The 14,143-nt window shown below is 56.4% G+C and overlaps 2 protein-coding genes across 3 annotated transcripts in view; both read right to left on the minus strand.

The window, feature by feature from the left end:
• Positions 1–2,544, minus strand: part of LOC108504256 — a 6,781-nt gene extending 4,237 nt beyond the window's left edge. The window contains exons 1-4 of the mRNA XM_017828989.1: positions 2,407–2,544; positions 1,581–1,626; positions 1,446–1,511; positions 510–663 (exon numbers count right to left, since the gene is read on the minus strand). Of these exons, the coding sequence (XP_017684478.1) occupies positions 510–663; positions 1,446–1,511; positions 1,581–1,626; positions 2,407–2,544 (404 nt within the window). The remainder of the gene's footprint in view (positions 1–509; positions 664–1,445; positions 1,512–1,580; positions 1,627–2,406) is intronic.
• A 3,324-nt stretch (positions 2,545–5,868) lies between these two features.
• Positions 5,869–14,143, minus strand: part of PTPRA (protein tyrosine phosphatase, receptor type A) — a 119,417-nt gene continuing 111,142 nt past the window's right edge. Inside the window, exons 14-23 of one of the 2 annotated variants that reach the window (XM_017829011.1) lie at positions 13,795–13,961; positions 12,507–12,642; positions 10,915–11,064; positions 10,698–10,791; positions 9,575–9,651; positions 8,101–8,235; positions 7,745–7,870; positions 7,209–7,360; positions 6,856–6,991; positions 5,869–6,068 (exon numbers count right to left, since the gene is read on the minus strand). In XM_017829011.1, the coding sequence (XP_017684500.1) occupies positions 5,994–6,068; positions 6,856–6,991; positions 7,209–7,360; positions 7,745–7,870; positions 8,101–8,235; positions 9,575–9,651; positions 10,698–10,791; positions 10,915–11,064; positions 12,507–12,642; positions 13,795–13,961 (1,248 nt within the window). In that variant the 3' untranslated portion in view covers positions 5,869–5,993. The remainder of the gene's footprint in view (positions 6,069–6,855; positions 6,992–7,208; positions 7,361–7,744; positions 7,871–8,100; positions 8,236–9,574; positions 9,652–10,697; positions 10,792–10,914; positions 11,065–12,506; positions 12,643–13,794; positions 13,962–14,143) is intronic. The other variant, XM_017829012.1, reaches the window with a different exon arrangement.

The raw sequence follows: 14,143 nt of genomic DNA on the forward strand, positions 1-14,143 counted from the left end.
GCATCCACGGGACAGGGGCACTCCCACGGGACACATACCTGTGGGACCCCGGGCACTTACGGGACATGACACCCGAGGGACATGGGCATCCACGGGACAGGGACACTGGTGGAGCAGGGAAATCCCCGCGGGACACTGACACCTTCCGTGGGACAGAGATACGCGGGGGACATGGATATACATGGGACATGACACCCGTGGGACAGGGACCTCCACGGCACAGGGACACGCGTGGAGCAGGGAAATCCCCATGGGGACCGACACCCCCACGGGACATATACCTGTGGGATATGACATTCGTGGAGCACGGACACCCCACGGGACACTGACACCCTCCGTGGGACAGAGATACGCAGGGGACATGGACATATACGTGAGACACCCGTGGGACAGGGACCTCCACGGCACAGGGACACGCGTGGAGAAGGGACACCCCCACGGGACACCGACTCCCCCGTGGGACACAGATACCGGGGGGACACGGACGCCCCCACACTGGACATGGATACCTGAGTGACAAGGACACCTCCGCGGGATATACACCCACCCCACGGGACACAGAGACCCCCGTGGGACAGGGATCCTGACTGGACACGGCCACCCCCGGGGAACACAGACTCCACTCCCCCAGGACGCGGACACCCCCCCAGGGGACAGGGACACCTGTGGGACACGGGCACCCACGGGAAAGGAACACCTCCCGTGGGACACGGACACCCCCACAGGACACGCACCCACCAGTGGGACGGCGCACACGGGACACGGATCCCCATGCGGGACACAGACACCAGCGGGACACAACACCCCACGGGACACAGCCCTCCCCGTGCTCGGGACACGGGCACCCTCCATGGGACACAAGAACCTATGGGACACGAACCTCCTCCCCGTGGGACACGGCACCCCACGGGACACAGCCCTCCCAAGAGACCCAACCCCCTCTTATTGCACCCACACACACACGAGACACGGCCCCCCACGGGACACGAATTCCCCACGTGGGGATGCGGCACCTCCCGGTGACGGAGGATCCCCACAGGACATGACATCTCCCACGGGACACTCGTTATCCCCACGGCACATAGACCCCCCCCCCACGAGAGACAACCCCCTCTCATCGCACACCCGTCCCTTCACGGGACACATCCCCCCCGGGGGACACAGCCCCCACGGGACACGGCATTCCCGCGGGACACATCCCACCCCACGCACACTTGTCCCCCCCTCACACCACCACACCAAACACTGTCCCCCGAGCACCATCACTCCGCACAGCTCCCCCCAGCCCCTTTATTCCCCGCGGGGGGGTCCCGGCTCGCTCCCGCGTGGGTCAGTGGGTCCGGTCAGGGGAGCAGCGCGGGCCCCTGCGGGAGGGGGGTCGGTCAGTCCCGGTCCCGGGGACCCCCCCGGTCCCCCCGAGCCCCCCCAGCCCCGACCCCGCTCACCGGCAGCGGATCCTCCCGACGGGGGGGACACGGGGGAGGGCGGCAGCGCCCGAGAGGGGCCGGGACCTGCGGGACAACGACCGTGGGAGGGGGAGAGAGGGGACCTCCGGGATGAGGGGGAAAAGGGGGCATCACCCCCGGGGGTGGTTAATTCCGGGGGGGAAATTCCAGGGTGGATAATCTGCCGGGGGGGAAGGGGTGGGTAACATGGGAGGGCAACTCGGGGGGAGGAGATAATGGGGAGGGGGGCGATAATCCCAGGGAGGAATAGTCCAGGGGGATAATCTGGGGAAGTGTAACTCAGGAAGGATAATCCTCGGAGAGGGAATAATCCAGGGAGGATGATTTGGGGAAGTGTAACCCGGGGGGAATAATATGGGAGGGAGTAGCTCTATGGGGGAGATAACCCGGAGGGGGTTAATTTTGGGGGAGGGATAATTGGGAAAGGGGGAATTATACCCCCCCGGCCCCCTTCAGGGATGATAATTCCGGAGGAGAGGGAATACATGGGGAGGTGTAATCTGGGGGTGGGGAATAATGCGGGGGGGGGGCAATTCGGGGAAAATGATTTGGGGAAGTGAAGCCCCAGGGGGGATATTATGGGGGGTGGGATAAATCCTTAGCGGATGGGAATGTAAATTCGTGGCGAGAGGGGGATGTAAACCCTAGAGGAGATAACTGGGTGGGAGAGGTGATTGCAGGGGGGATAAATCCAAGAACTCGGAGGGGAGATAATCGCGGGAGGGGGGCGGAGTTGTGAGGGGGAATAATCCAGGGAGGATAATCCTGGGGGAATGTAAACCCAGGAGCGGGGGGTTTTACCCTGGGGGGGGTTACAAACCTTGGGCAGGGTGGTGACTCCAGGGCAGGGTGACACGGCATCACCTTTGGAGGGGCGGAAACCACCCCCATGGGATAGGGAATGACTTGGAGGGGGATGAACCGGGGAGATGCACCCTACCTGGAGGTTCGGGGGGGTCCGGAGGTCCCGCTTGCCCCCCGGGTACCAGCCGTGGGACCAGTGCTGGGCGGGGGCGCGGGGCAGGGCACAGCTCAGCACCAGCAGCGCCAGCAGCAGCAGCGACCCGCGGGGAGCCATGGCCGGGGGGCTGCGGGGGCACAGGGGGCCCTGTCCTACCGGCACCCGCCCCGGGGGCACCTCGGAGGGCTGCGGAGGGCGAGGGGGCTTGGGAGGGGTGGAGGGATGAGCTCCCATGGGGTGGTTTGGGTCCTACAAAGATGGGAACCCCAGGGGTTGTGTGGGAGGAGGGGGTGAGCACTTCGCGGGGGAGGGTGGGGTTTGGATGGAAGAATGGAAAGGATGGCCCAGCATCTCATTGGGGTGGGTTTGGGATGGAGATCCGAAGGGGGTGAGCACCCACGGGTGCTGCCTGTGGTGGGTTTGGGGGTAGAGATGTGGAAAGGGTGAGCACCCATGGATGTGTCTTGGGATGGAGATCAGAGGGGATGATCCAACATCTTTTTGGACTGGGTTTGGGATGGAAATCTGGAGGGAAGGAGCACCCATGGGTGCTGCCTGGGGGGGGTTGGGGTTGGAGATGCAGAAGGGATGAGCCCCCATGGGTGGTCTTCGGGGTGGGTTTGGCATGGGGATCCAGAGGATGCGAGCACCCATGGGTGCTCCCTGGGGTGGGTGTGGGGATGGAGATCCAGAGGGAATGAGCCTCCATGGGTGCTCTTTGGGGCTGGAGAAGCAGGAGGAGCTCAGCACCCCATGGTGCTGCTGGGATTCGGGTCCAGCATGGACACCCACCCCCATGGGTACTACTGGGGTCTGATTCGGGGTGAGCAGGACCACCCACCCCGGGGTGAACCCCCCTCCCAGGGCTGGGGCAGCCTCACCTGGCTGGGCAGGTGCCGGTGGCCGGAGTAGTGACCAGTGGCTGGAGTAGTGACCAGTGGCCGGAGTGGTGACCGGTGGCCGGAGCAGTGGCTGCCCAGGCAGGCACGGCTATTTGAAGGGCTCGGTGACAGTGACGTCGGCCCGGCCACTGCTTCCCCGGGGACCATGGGATGGCGTCGTCCTCCCCGTGCCAGTGTCCAACACCTCCTCCTTCCCAACCCCCCCGACCCTGAAGGACAGCACCTGACACCCCTTTCTTGGGGAGGTCTGAACACTGCCCCCCCGGTACAGCTCATCACTCAGGGTGGGGTCCCCCCAGAATGGGCTCATTTCCCGATGGGAAAGGGGTGGATCCAGCCCGGATGGTTCCTTTGCAGCCCCCGGGATGCTCTTGGAGAAGGGAAGGGAGTAAATCCTCTGTGCATCAGTTTCCCCCATCCCAGCCCCAATTTCCCCGGTTGTCCCCCCATTCCAGGCTCATCACCCCCAAATCCAGGCTGGATTCTGGCAGTGGCCATGCAGCCCAATGCTCCCAGTTCCAAGGGTGCCACGGAGCCCAGGAAGGGGATTTAGGCAGGATCTGGCCCTGGATTATCTCTGGCAGCTGCTCATGTCTCTGCTGTTTGCAGTTGGATGCAGGATGGGGCCAGGGCAGATGCTGTGGAGAAAGGTCAAGGCAGCTCCCCAGACCCCAAAATTTGCCCTATCCATCCAGAGATCTTGAAAATGAAGGAAAAAAAAGGGGGAAAACCTCATTACTAGCAGCAGGAAGCAGCCAGAATCCACTGGGTAGCGGGATGGAAGGGCTTGTCGGGGTGGTCCCTGTGTGGAGCATGCAGGGGGGATGAGTGCAGCCCCCCTCTCCCAGGAGGGACCTCTTTTCTTTTGGGGTCACCACATTTATTTCCGAGTGTCACTGGCAGCTTTGGCCCAAAGTCTCCCAAATTCAGGAGCTGGAGCTGATCAGCAATGGGATGAAACTGGGGTTCATGAGGGGGTACGAGGTGATGGAGCAGGGCAAGTTCTGGGATGTGTTTTGGGTTGCTGGGGGTATTTTTGATTGCTGGAGGGGTCCCCCTGCCTGTGTGCCTCCACCAACCCCCCCTGTGAACCCTGCCTGGATGGAAAAGCTGGAAAACTTGGATACTCTGGCTCATGGGCTGTTTTTTTCCCCATGTTTTCCTACATTTCAATCCCATTCCCTCTGAGTCCTGGGGCACCTTGGGGCAAGGCTGTCACCATTCCTGGGCCCTGCCACCCACCCTGTGCTCCCTGTCACTGTTTGGGGAGTCCAGCCAAATCCTTGAGGGGAAGCTTCCACTCCAAACCAGTTCTCCCAGTGCCTGCAGAGGGGATGGAGCTCCTCCAGCTAACCTGGGCACGGTGCCCCTGACTGCAGGAGGAAAAAAAAGGAAGGTGTTTCCCCAGACACCCCTTTATAACACAAAAAAATAACCTCAAATTAACCCATTTTTTTAATATAGAAGTGCTGCACCCCTAGTCCTCAGGACTTTTCTTGACTCTCTGGACTCTTCTTGAAAGAGGGCAGGTTTATACTGGATATTAGGAAAATTTTTGACTGTGAGACCCTGGCACAGGTTTCCCAGAGAAGCTGTGGCTGCCCCATCCCTGGAAGTGTCCAAGGCCAGGTTGGATGGGGCTTGGAGCACCCTGGGCTAGTGGAAGGTGTCCCTGCCCATGGCAGAGGGCTGGAACTGGATGGTCTTTAAGGTCCCTTCCAACCCACACCCAAACCATTCCATGTTTCCATAATCTCTTGGGATGCCAGGAGGAATAATCTGACAGCCCCTCCAGCACCTGGGGATGGAGCTCACCTGGTCCCATTCCAGCCCCAATCCCTGGTCTAAAATCTGGCCCCAAACTCACAGGCCTTTCCTTCAAGGAGCAAAAATTCTTTTGTTTTTTTTCTGGCGTTTGCTTTTTTTTTGGGTTGAAATCCCAACATTTGTGTACTACTGTGGCTGTTAGTTTCCAAACCAGCAGCACATCGTGGCCTGACCCTGAAGGAGGAAACTTTTTGGCTTTTCATACAAAAATAAGGATATTTATATATATACACACACACAGAATAAGCTTTTTTCTTTTTTTTTTCTCCTTATTTTTTTTTTTTTAAGAGCTGACCAGCAGAAAAATGTGAAACCATTTCCCTGCAGGTTTGGAAAAGCTTGTGCTGGTGGGGTTGTGGGGGTTTGGGTTTTGTTTTCAGATGAGATCCAGGATATCTTTTTCTTCTTTTTCTTTTTTTTTTTTTTTTTTTTAAAAAAGGCTTTACTCCCTCAAGAAAAAAAAAAAAAAAGATTTACAAACAAAATAACAGCCTGTATCAGCTCTCCAGAAGAGAGATGGTGTGACAATATTAATCCAAACATCACGCTATTTAATTCCCCAATAAAACATTGGAAAAAAAGGAGCCAACAGTATCTGCACTAACACTTTGCTACATATAAAATCTCCAGCTAATATGAAGCTTATGGTACCAACCTCTAAAACAGTTAAGATATATACACATAGGTTTTTTGTTTGTGGGTTTTTTTTTTGGGGGGGAGGGGTATATTAACAAACAGAATATTACAAAATATTAAAGAAGGCAACTCTTCTGTCATTTGTTTGGGGTTGTGTGTGGATTTTTGTTCCTGGTTTTTGTTTGTTTTTTTTTCTTTTCTTCACTTGAAGTTGGCGTAGTCTGAGAAGGCGTCGATGTATTCCTGCACCACCTTGTAGCAGAATTCGTACTGTTCCTGTGGGATTCGGGGAGAGAACAGTGTTAGGCCAGGAAAATCCACACCTCAGGCATCATTTGATGGTTCGTGCTCTTTGGCAAGCTGGGACCATGCATGGCCAGGTGTCCTCAGCTGGATTCCCACCCGTGAGGTTCCCCCCTCCTTTGTGACCCCCAAACCCACCCTCCTTGCTGAGGTGCCAACAGCAAAAGAAACTCTCTGCTTTCTGCTTCCTCTCTCAAGTCCTATTTTGACCCCAAAAGAGTTTTTTCCTACATCCCTGATCATCCTCGCAAACCCCTCTGGCGAGACCTCATCCAGCCCTGCCTGCTCCAACCCTCCCTGTGTGCCCAAGCCTGTGCCACAGCCACTCCAGGACAGTGTTCCAGGTTCCTGGAGCCCGTAAATATGGGACTGTGGTGAGGGGTGTCTCCAACGAGGCTCCTACAGCTCCTCTTAGTGCTCAAAAGGCACTTGATGCCTTCAGCATCATCTTCCAGAAGCCTTAACAAGAGGAAGGGCAGACACCTCCTGGCACATCTCCATAGAATCATAGAATCCTAGAATGGATTGGGTTGGAAGGGACCTTAAAGACCATCTCCAACTCCCTGCCATGGGCAGGGACACCTCCCACTGGACCAGGTTGCTCAAAGCCCCGTCTGACCTGGCCTTGGACACTTCCAGGGATGGGGAATCCACAACTTCCCTCATGGAGAGGGAAAACTTTGAACCAGGGAGGTTTCTGCTCAACACTGAGCCCCCAGCCCACCCTTGCCGAGGTTTAGGTGCGGCAGGAGGCCCTTACCAGTGTCTGCACCATGTGTGGCCTCTGTAGTCTTAAACTCTTCACTGTCTGAAAGACGTCCAGGATCGCCTCTGCCTTCACCCTCTCCAGGACAGTGCTCAGCGCACAGAAGGTGCCCGTTCTCCCTGCTCCAGCACTGGGAAAGAAAAACCAGAGGGTGAAGGAAAACGCCTGTCCTGACCCTGTTGGCTTTGCTCAGGGCACAATCCGTAGGGGAAGCGCCGGAGAACTGGCAGAGCCAATGGTGCTGCCCCAGCTTCTCCCAGTATATCCAGGACATGCTTTGGGGCTCTGACCATCTCCCAAGCTCCTGGTCCCTTTGGAGGTGTGTCCAAGCTGCTCCAGCACTTTACCTGCAGTGCACAGTGATGGGGTGGTTGCCAGACTGCTGCTGCTGCTTCTGCACCGCCGCGATGATGTTGATCATCCCCTTCCCGTCCCCGGGGATCCCGACTTCTGGCCAGCCGTGGAAATGGAACTGCCGGATCTGCCGGCTCTTGTTTTCCTGGTGGGAGAGCACAGCTCGAGGTCAGGCACAGTTGGTGGGAGATCTGCACCAAGGAACCCACCAGCTCGGGGCTTTGGGAAAACCATCCATGTGGGAAAGCTGCTGGCGGAGGGGTGGCATTCCCGTGGCACGGAGCAGGGCAGGTATGGGGAATGGGGAGCAGGAGGGAGGCTGGGTCCAGGTGGGAAGAGGGACGAGGTGGAGGAGGGTGAGGGCTGCTGGGTGGCAGCAGGGCAGAGGGCAGGATAGGAACTCTCAGGGGTGTCATCACCCCTTTGGGATGATGGGGTGATGATTGAGCGGAAGAAACGCCAGCAAGGGCTCATGGCAGCCAAACCCAGGAGCACCCAGAGCTCCCCAGGACAGAATCCAGAATCTCACCCTGGTGTTTGTCACCAGCAGGTCCCGCACCGTGTAGCTCTCACACTCCTCCTCTTTCTTCAGCTCCACAGTGATGTCTCCGTAGGACACGGAGCCGTCAGACGGCCAGTACTGGGCACACTTCTCCTGAGGAAGCATCACAGGGGGAAGACAGGGTGAGCACCCCGTATTTTTCCAAAGGGATTGGATAGAGGAGTCTTCTGGGGCCTGCAGCTACCCAAAACCAGGTGGGATCCCAGACTCCCAGAATCACAGACTGGTTTGGGTTGGAAGGGACCTTAAAGACCATCTCGTTCCAACCCCCTGCCACTTCTTTATTTTGCTGGTGTTTGATGTAGCTGTTCCCGGGAGCTTACCTGGCCTCTCTCCTCCAGCTCTGTTAGCATCACTATGGAGCAGGATTTCCACTCCCAGATCATCCTCCAGAAGTCCTCTATCGTGTGCTGCAGCGGCCCTTGGCTGGCGATGTAGGAATCCTTCTGGCGATAACCCTGAAATTCGGCAACAGGGTTAGTGGTGAACTGGAAGCACCTGGATGCCAGGAGCAGCAGGAGGAATGCTCTTGGACATGGGTGGGTTGCCAAGCTGAGGGAGGATCATATCCCCTACACATGCCCTACTTTATCCATTCAGGGAAGAATGATTTGGGTTTCCAGCAAGCCTAAGCAATATTGCAAACTCTGAGTGTCTTGCCTAAGCTCCAGGTATTCAGGTATGATTTTTACTGGGGAATTTCTGGAAGAAGTAAGCAAAACTAAAAGGAACTAGACGATCTTTAAGGTCCCTTCCAACCCAAACCGTTCTATGACCTATGGAAACCAGCAGGAAGTCTGGGTGACTCTGGCTCTTCCGCAGCCACAAAGCGTTTCTGTTTCCAATCCCCTCCGACGTTCCCCTGTGCCCTCACTGCAGACTGTGACTAAAGATGCTTCGTCATTTGGAGTTTGTCATTGAAGCAAAGTTCAGCAGAGGCAGGAAATTGAATCCTCAACCAAAATTGCTTATGTGTCTTGGAAGCTTTCTGCTCTGGAGGCACAACAAGGCAGCTGCTCCTGCAGCCAGAGCCACCCGCAGGGATGCAGCAGAGGAGATTTCAGGGAGCAATTAATTGGGGATGTTAGAACTGGGAATAAACTGGTTTTAGTGGATCAACCCATGGCAGCGATTGCCTTTGGGGAAAAAAAAAAACCCTGCCATTAGGAGATGAAAGTAGAAATTGGGCTGGGAAAGAGCAGGGTCTGTCACTTGGCCAGCACTGCATGAAGATAAATACTCATCCGAGATGTCTCCCTGGAGCCTCCAGGATTGCTCAGGAGAAAAGGGTGTGCAATCACTTACCTCCTTCCCAGAGTGAGGAAAGCACTTAACCTCCCTGCCTCTCTTCCTCCCATCACCCAGACAGGTATAATGGGATTGACCTGGTTTTCCTCAAGGGTTTTGGGATCGTGTATTGCTCCATTACCTAATCTAGCGGATGTTTTCTGACCAAATGACCAGTGCTGTATCATTTCCGTGGATATGTGCGTGGATACACTTCTCCACAGCCATCAGCAGAGCCCAGAGGTGCAGAAGTGAGCCCAGGACTTGGAGGCTCTGCTCAGGCTCCAGCTCTCTGCTCCCACCAGCCGTGGGACACGAGGAGCTGGGAATACTGAGGGGTTTCTTGGAGACAGAAACCAGCACCATCCGGTAACACAAAAGCAAAGTCAAGTGGAAGGAGCCTTATGAAACTCAGAGAAGGAGTGTTTGGGACAAATCCTTCCCCCAGGAAGCAGCCTGAGGTGAAGTTTCCACTAGGAGAAGATGGAGAGGGGAGTAAAGAAGACTCACGTCAATGAAGGAAGCGTTTACGTAGTCCGTGTTCTCTTCACCTCTCTTCACTGGAATGATTACTCGGTTGAACTCATCTGAAAGAGAACAAAATGATCTGAGATTTGGGGAACTCCTTCAAATCACAACTCCTGGATAACCAACCTTTAGCTGAGAAGTCACCGAGGGCTAAGTGGGAGACAGAGATAAGGGAAGGGGAGCCCTGTGCTTACAGCACCTGACTGGGCCAAGGACAGTCAGCTCCACCCTCTGCCATGCCCTGGTTTGGGGAAGGAGAAGGGGATGCTGAGCACTCCAGAAGGACCTGCTCAGCTTTGGGACTCCCTTCCCCTCGAGGCAGAAAGCCTTGGCAGCAGAAACCAGCTGGCAGGGCCACACACAGCTGGTTGCCCATCTGTCCAGACAAATCTTAGGTATCTCCAAGGATGGAGACTCCTCAACCTCCCTGGGCAACCTGGGACAGTGCTTGGTCATTCTCACAGTCAAAACGTGTTCCCTGATGTTCAGAGGGACCCTCCTGTGTGTCAGTGTGTGCCCATTGCCCCTTGTCCTGTCACTGGCCACCACTGGGAAGAGCCTGGCTCCATCCTCTCTGCACCCTCCCTGCAGGTGTTGATGGACTTTGATGAGACCCCCGGAGCCTTCTCTTCTCCAGGCTGAGCTGTCCCAGCTCCCTCAGCCTTTCCTCAGAGCAGAGGTGCTCCAGTGCCTTCCCTGGGCTCTCTCCAGTCTGTCCCTGTCCCTCTGGTACTGGGGAGCCAGAACTGGACCCAGTGCTCCTGGTGTGGCCTCACCAGCGCTGGGCAGAGGGGCAGGACCCCCGTCCCTCGACCTGCTGGCCCTGCTGTGTCTCTCACAGCCCAGGACACCACTGTCCTTTGTCACAAGGGCTCGTTGCTGGCTCAGGGTCAGGTTGGTGTCCACCAGGACCCCCAGGTCCTTTCCTGCCAAGCTCCTTCCCAGCTGGGTGGCCCCAGCACAAACTGGTGCCTGGGGTTGCTCCTCCCTGGGGGCAGGACTTGGCAGCTTTCCTTGAGGAACATCATGAGATCCCTGTTGCCCCGTTTCTCCAGCCTGACTCCTGTCCCCACACCCACCGGACACGCAGACAAACCAGCCTTACATGGAATTATCTGAAGCACCCTGTTCTTCTTCATGTTTGCTGGCAAGTTGCCCGTTCTCATCTTGTCGTTCTGGATTTTGATTGAAGTGAGCTTCTGCAGGGGAAGGAGCAGAGCAGAGGCAGGTTTCAGAGCCACCCAGAGCCAGGCAAACACGTGCTGGTCCCTGTGGCCCAGCACCATCCCACCGGCTCCCATTAGGACAACAGCCACACTCACCTTAAACTCCTCTTCCAGCCCGTTGCTGCTGGTCCCTGGCACTTTGTTGTAGATCTTCTGGAGGTGGATCTCTAAGGAGGTCACCTCCAGCTCCGTGTCACCGTAGAGATAGTGCTCCAGAAGTGCTTGGTATATAAACACATACTGCATCTGCAAGGGTTGCAGGGAGAAGCTGTCAGTCCTCGTTCCATGCCCAGGGAGCACATCCTGGTGCCTGTGCACATCTTGGATGCAATCCCACCACCCCACTACCCACCCCATGCTCTCTGGGCAGCTGGTGCCCCCCTGAGACCCTAGGAAAGTGAGGGACAATCTTCCTGCCACTAAATGGGGACTGGGACCTTATTTGCTGCACCAGGCAAAGCTAAAGTGACCCCAAATGTTATCCAAGTCTGGAGAAAAGGAGGCTCAGGGGGGCAAGGGAGACCTTCTTGCTCTCCACAACTCTCTGACAGGAGGGTGGAGCCAGGGAGGTGTCGGGCTCTGCTCCCAGGGAACAAGGGACAGGAGGAGAGGAAATGGCCTCAAGTTGTGCAAGGGGAGGTTTAGGATGGATATTGGGGAAAATGTCTTCATGGAAAGCATTGTCCATCTCTAGCACAGCTGCCCACGGCAGGGGTGGAGTCCCCATCCCTGGAGGGATTTAAAAGCCGTGTGGATGTGGCACTTGGGGACATGGGTCAGTGGTGGCCTTGGCAGTGCTGGGGGAATGGTTGGACTCAGTGGCCTTAAGGACCCTTCCAACATAAATGATTCCACGATTCTGGGAAGGGGATTAAAAAGGGCAGGACCCAGTAAAGGGCTCACTTGACACAACACCCACCGAAAATGAGGGACGATGCTCAACCCTCACGCAGGCTTTGGTTGCGTGATGGAATTCCAACCCCAGAGCAGAGCCCAGGAGGAATGGCAGCCCCACACTTACGTCTGTCTGTACCATCTGGCAGCGCTGAGCCCGGATCCGGCTCACGAAGCCGTAAACATCCACCTTCCTCTCCGCGTGCATCATGTCCAGCATGGCATCGATGACGATGAAAGTGCCCGTGCGTCCCACCCCGGCACTGCAAGGCAAGGCACAGCCCGTCAGGGCAGCGGGCCTGGGGGCCCTTGGAGGGCAGCCAGGAGCGAGCCAGACACTCCCCAGCCCTGAGCAAACACCTCGATGTCTGTCTGGGAGATGGGAGAGGTCCTGGTGTTCACTGCACTCCAAGTTTGGCAGCTTCTCCAGTGACTGCAACGGAGTGTGTGACAGGTTGGGAGAGCTGGGGGTGTTAGCTTGGAGAAGAGAAGGCTCAGGGGAGACCTTAGAGCACCTTCCAGTGCCTAAAGGAGCTCCAAGAGAGCTGGACTTTAGGGTGGTGAGGCCCTNTGGGGGAATGGTTGGACTCAGTGGCCTTAAGGACCCTTCCAACATAAATGATTCCACGATTCTGGGAAGGGGATTAAAAAGGGCAGGACCCAGTAAAGGGCTCACTTGACACAACACCCACCGAAAATGAGGGACGATGCTCAACCCTCACGCAGGCTTTGGTTGCGTGATGGAATTCCAACCCCAGAGCAGAGCCCAGGAGGAATGGCAGCCCCACACTTACGTCTGTCTGTACCATCTGGCAGCGCTGAGCCCGGATCCGGCTCACGAAGCCGTAAACATCCACCTTCCTCTCCGCGTGCATCATGTCCAGCATGGCATCGATGACGATGAAAGTGCCCGTGCGTCCCACCCCGGCACTGCAAGGCAAGGCACAGCCCGTCAGGGCAGCGGGCCTGGGGGCCCTTGGAGGGCAGCCAGGAGCGAGCCAGACACTCCCCAGCCCTGAGCAAACACCTCGATGTCTGTCTGGGAGATGGGAGAGGTCCTGGTGTTCACTGCACTCCAAGTTTGGCAGCTTCTCCAGTGACTGCAACGGAGTGTGTGACAGGTTGGGAGAGCTGGGGGTGTTAGCTTGGAGAAGAGAAGGCTCAGGGGAGACCTTAGAGCACCTTCCAGTGCCTAAAGGAGCTCCAAGAGAGCTGGACTTTAGGGTGGTGAGGCCCTGGCACAGGTTGCTCAGAGGACCTGTGGTTGCCCCTGGATCCCTGGCCCTGGAAGCGTCCAAGGCCAGGTTGGATGGAGCTTGGAGCAACCTGGGTTAGTGGAAGGTGTCCCTGCCCATGGCAGAGGGGTGGAATGAGACAATCTCTAAGGTCCAGAGTCCTAATAGGCTGCCTGTTCCTACCAGCTGCCTGATGCTCCATCCACTCAACCTCCACCACATGAAGATGAGCCCATGGGGAGGCCTTGGCTCTTAATGGGATCTCAACCATTAAGGAGAAGAAGAATGAGGCCAACAGACACTGTGGAAAGAGGCAGCCCTTGTGTCAGTTGCCTCACAAGAAAGAATGAAAGATGGACTTGGGAGGTTGTAAATATGACCATCTTGGCCTTTAACTGTGGGGCTCCCCCATATTGAAATGTGGAAGCCTCTGTGGCTCCCCCAGGCTTGCTGAAACCACTCCATATGAGGCCTAAGACCACAGTCCTTGCTCCAGGCATGGTGTCAGCTCAATACTGCCTTCTCCTAACAAGGGGTGCTGTCCTCTTGTGCCCGGAGAGCCAAGGGAGATGCCACCAGTGCCCAGCACTGGTGCTCAGCTTGGCTCACTCAGCATCCAGACAACCCAAATGACCCCTCAAGATCAGCTGCACCACAACAACATCACTGATCCCAAGAATTTCCTTCCATTCACGTGCATTTTTCTGAATGTTTCCATGGGGAACATCCCCGTTTAACGTGGGAAAGTTGAATAAAGATAATAAAAAAGTCCTGACTGAAAACAAAAATTCCTTTTAAACAGGAAGTGCTTTCCAGGCGACCGAGGTCAGCTGTGAGCCCGACTCACCTGCAGTGCACCACTATGGCTCCTGCATACTGGGGATTGCAGGTCTTCACCTTCTTCAGGAATTTCAGCATCCCGATGGGGGTGAAGGGCACCCCGAAGTCGGGCCAGCTGGTGAAGTGGAACTGAGTCACCAGGCGCTGGGGCTTCTTGTTCGTGACGTCCCCGACCTGAGGGGAAATGGGTACCCAGGTGTCAGAGACTGAAATAGTTAATGATTTATGCATTCTAGGAGACTTTTGCAGGCTTTTGACTGTTGATACATCTGATGAGCAATCAGGCCCCTCCCTCCCTCTGCTAACCTTGAAAGGCGGGAACTAGGCGAGACACAAAAGACTCAGCACAGACCTAG

Source organism: Lepidothrix coronata, unplaced genomic scaffold (genome assembly GCF_001604755.1).
Source record: "Lepidothrix coronata isolate B3197 unplaced genomic scaffold, Lepidothrix_coronata-1.0 Scaffold156, whole genome shotgun sequence".
NCBI classification, from domain to species: Eukaryota; Metazoa; Chordata; class Aves; order Passeriformes; family Pipridae; genus Lepidothrix; species Lepidothrix coronata.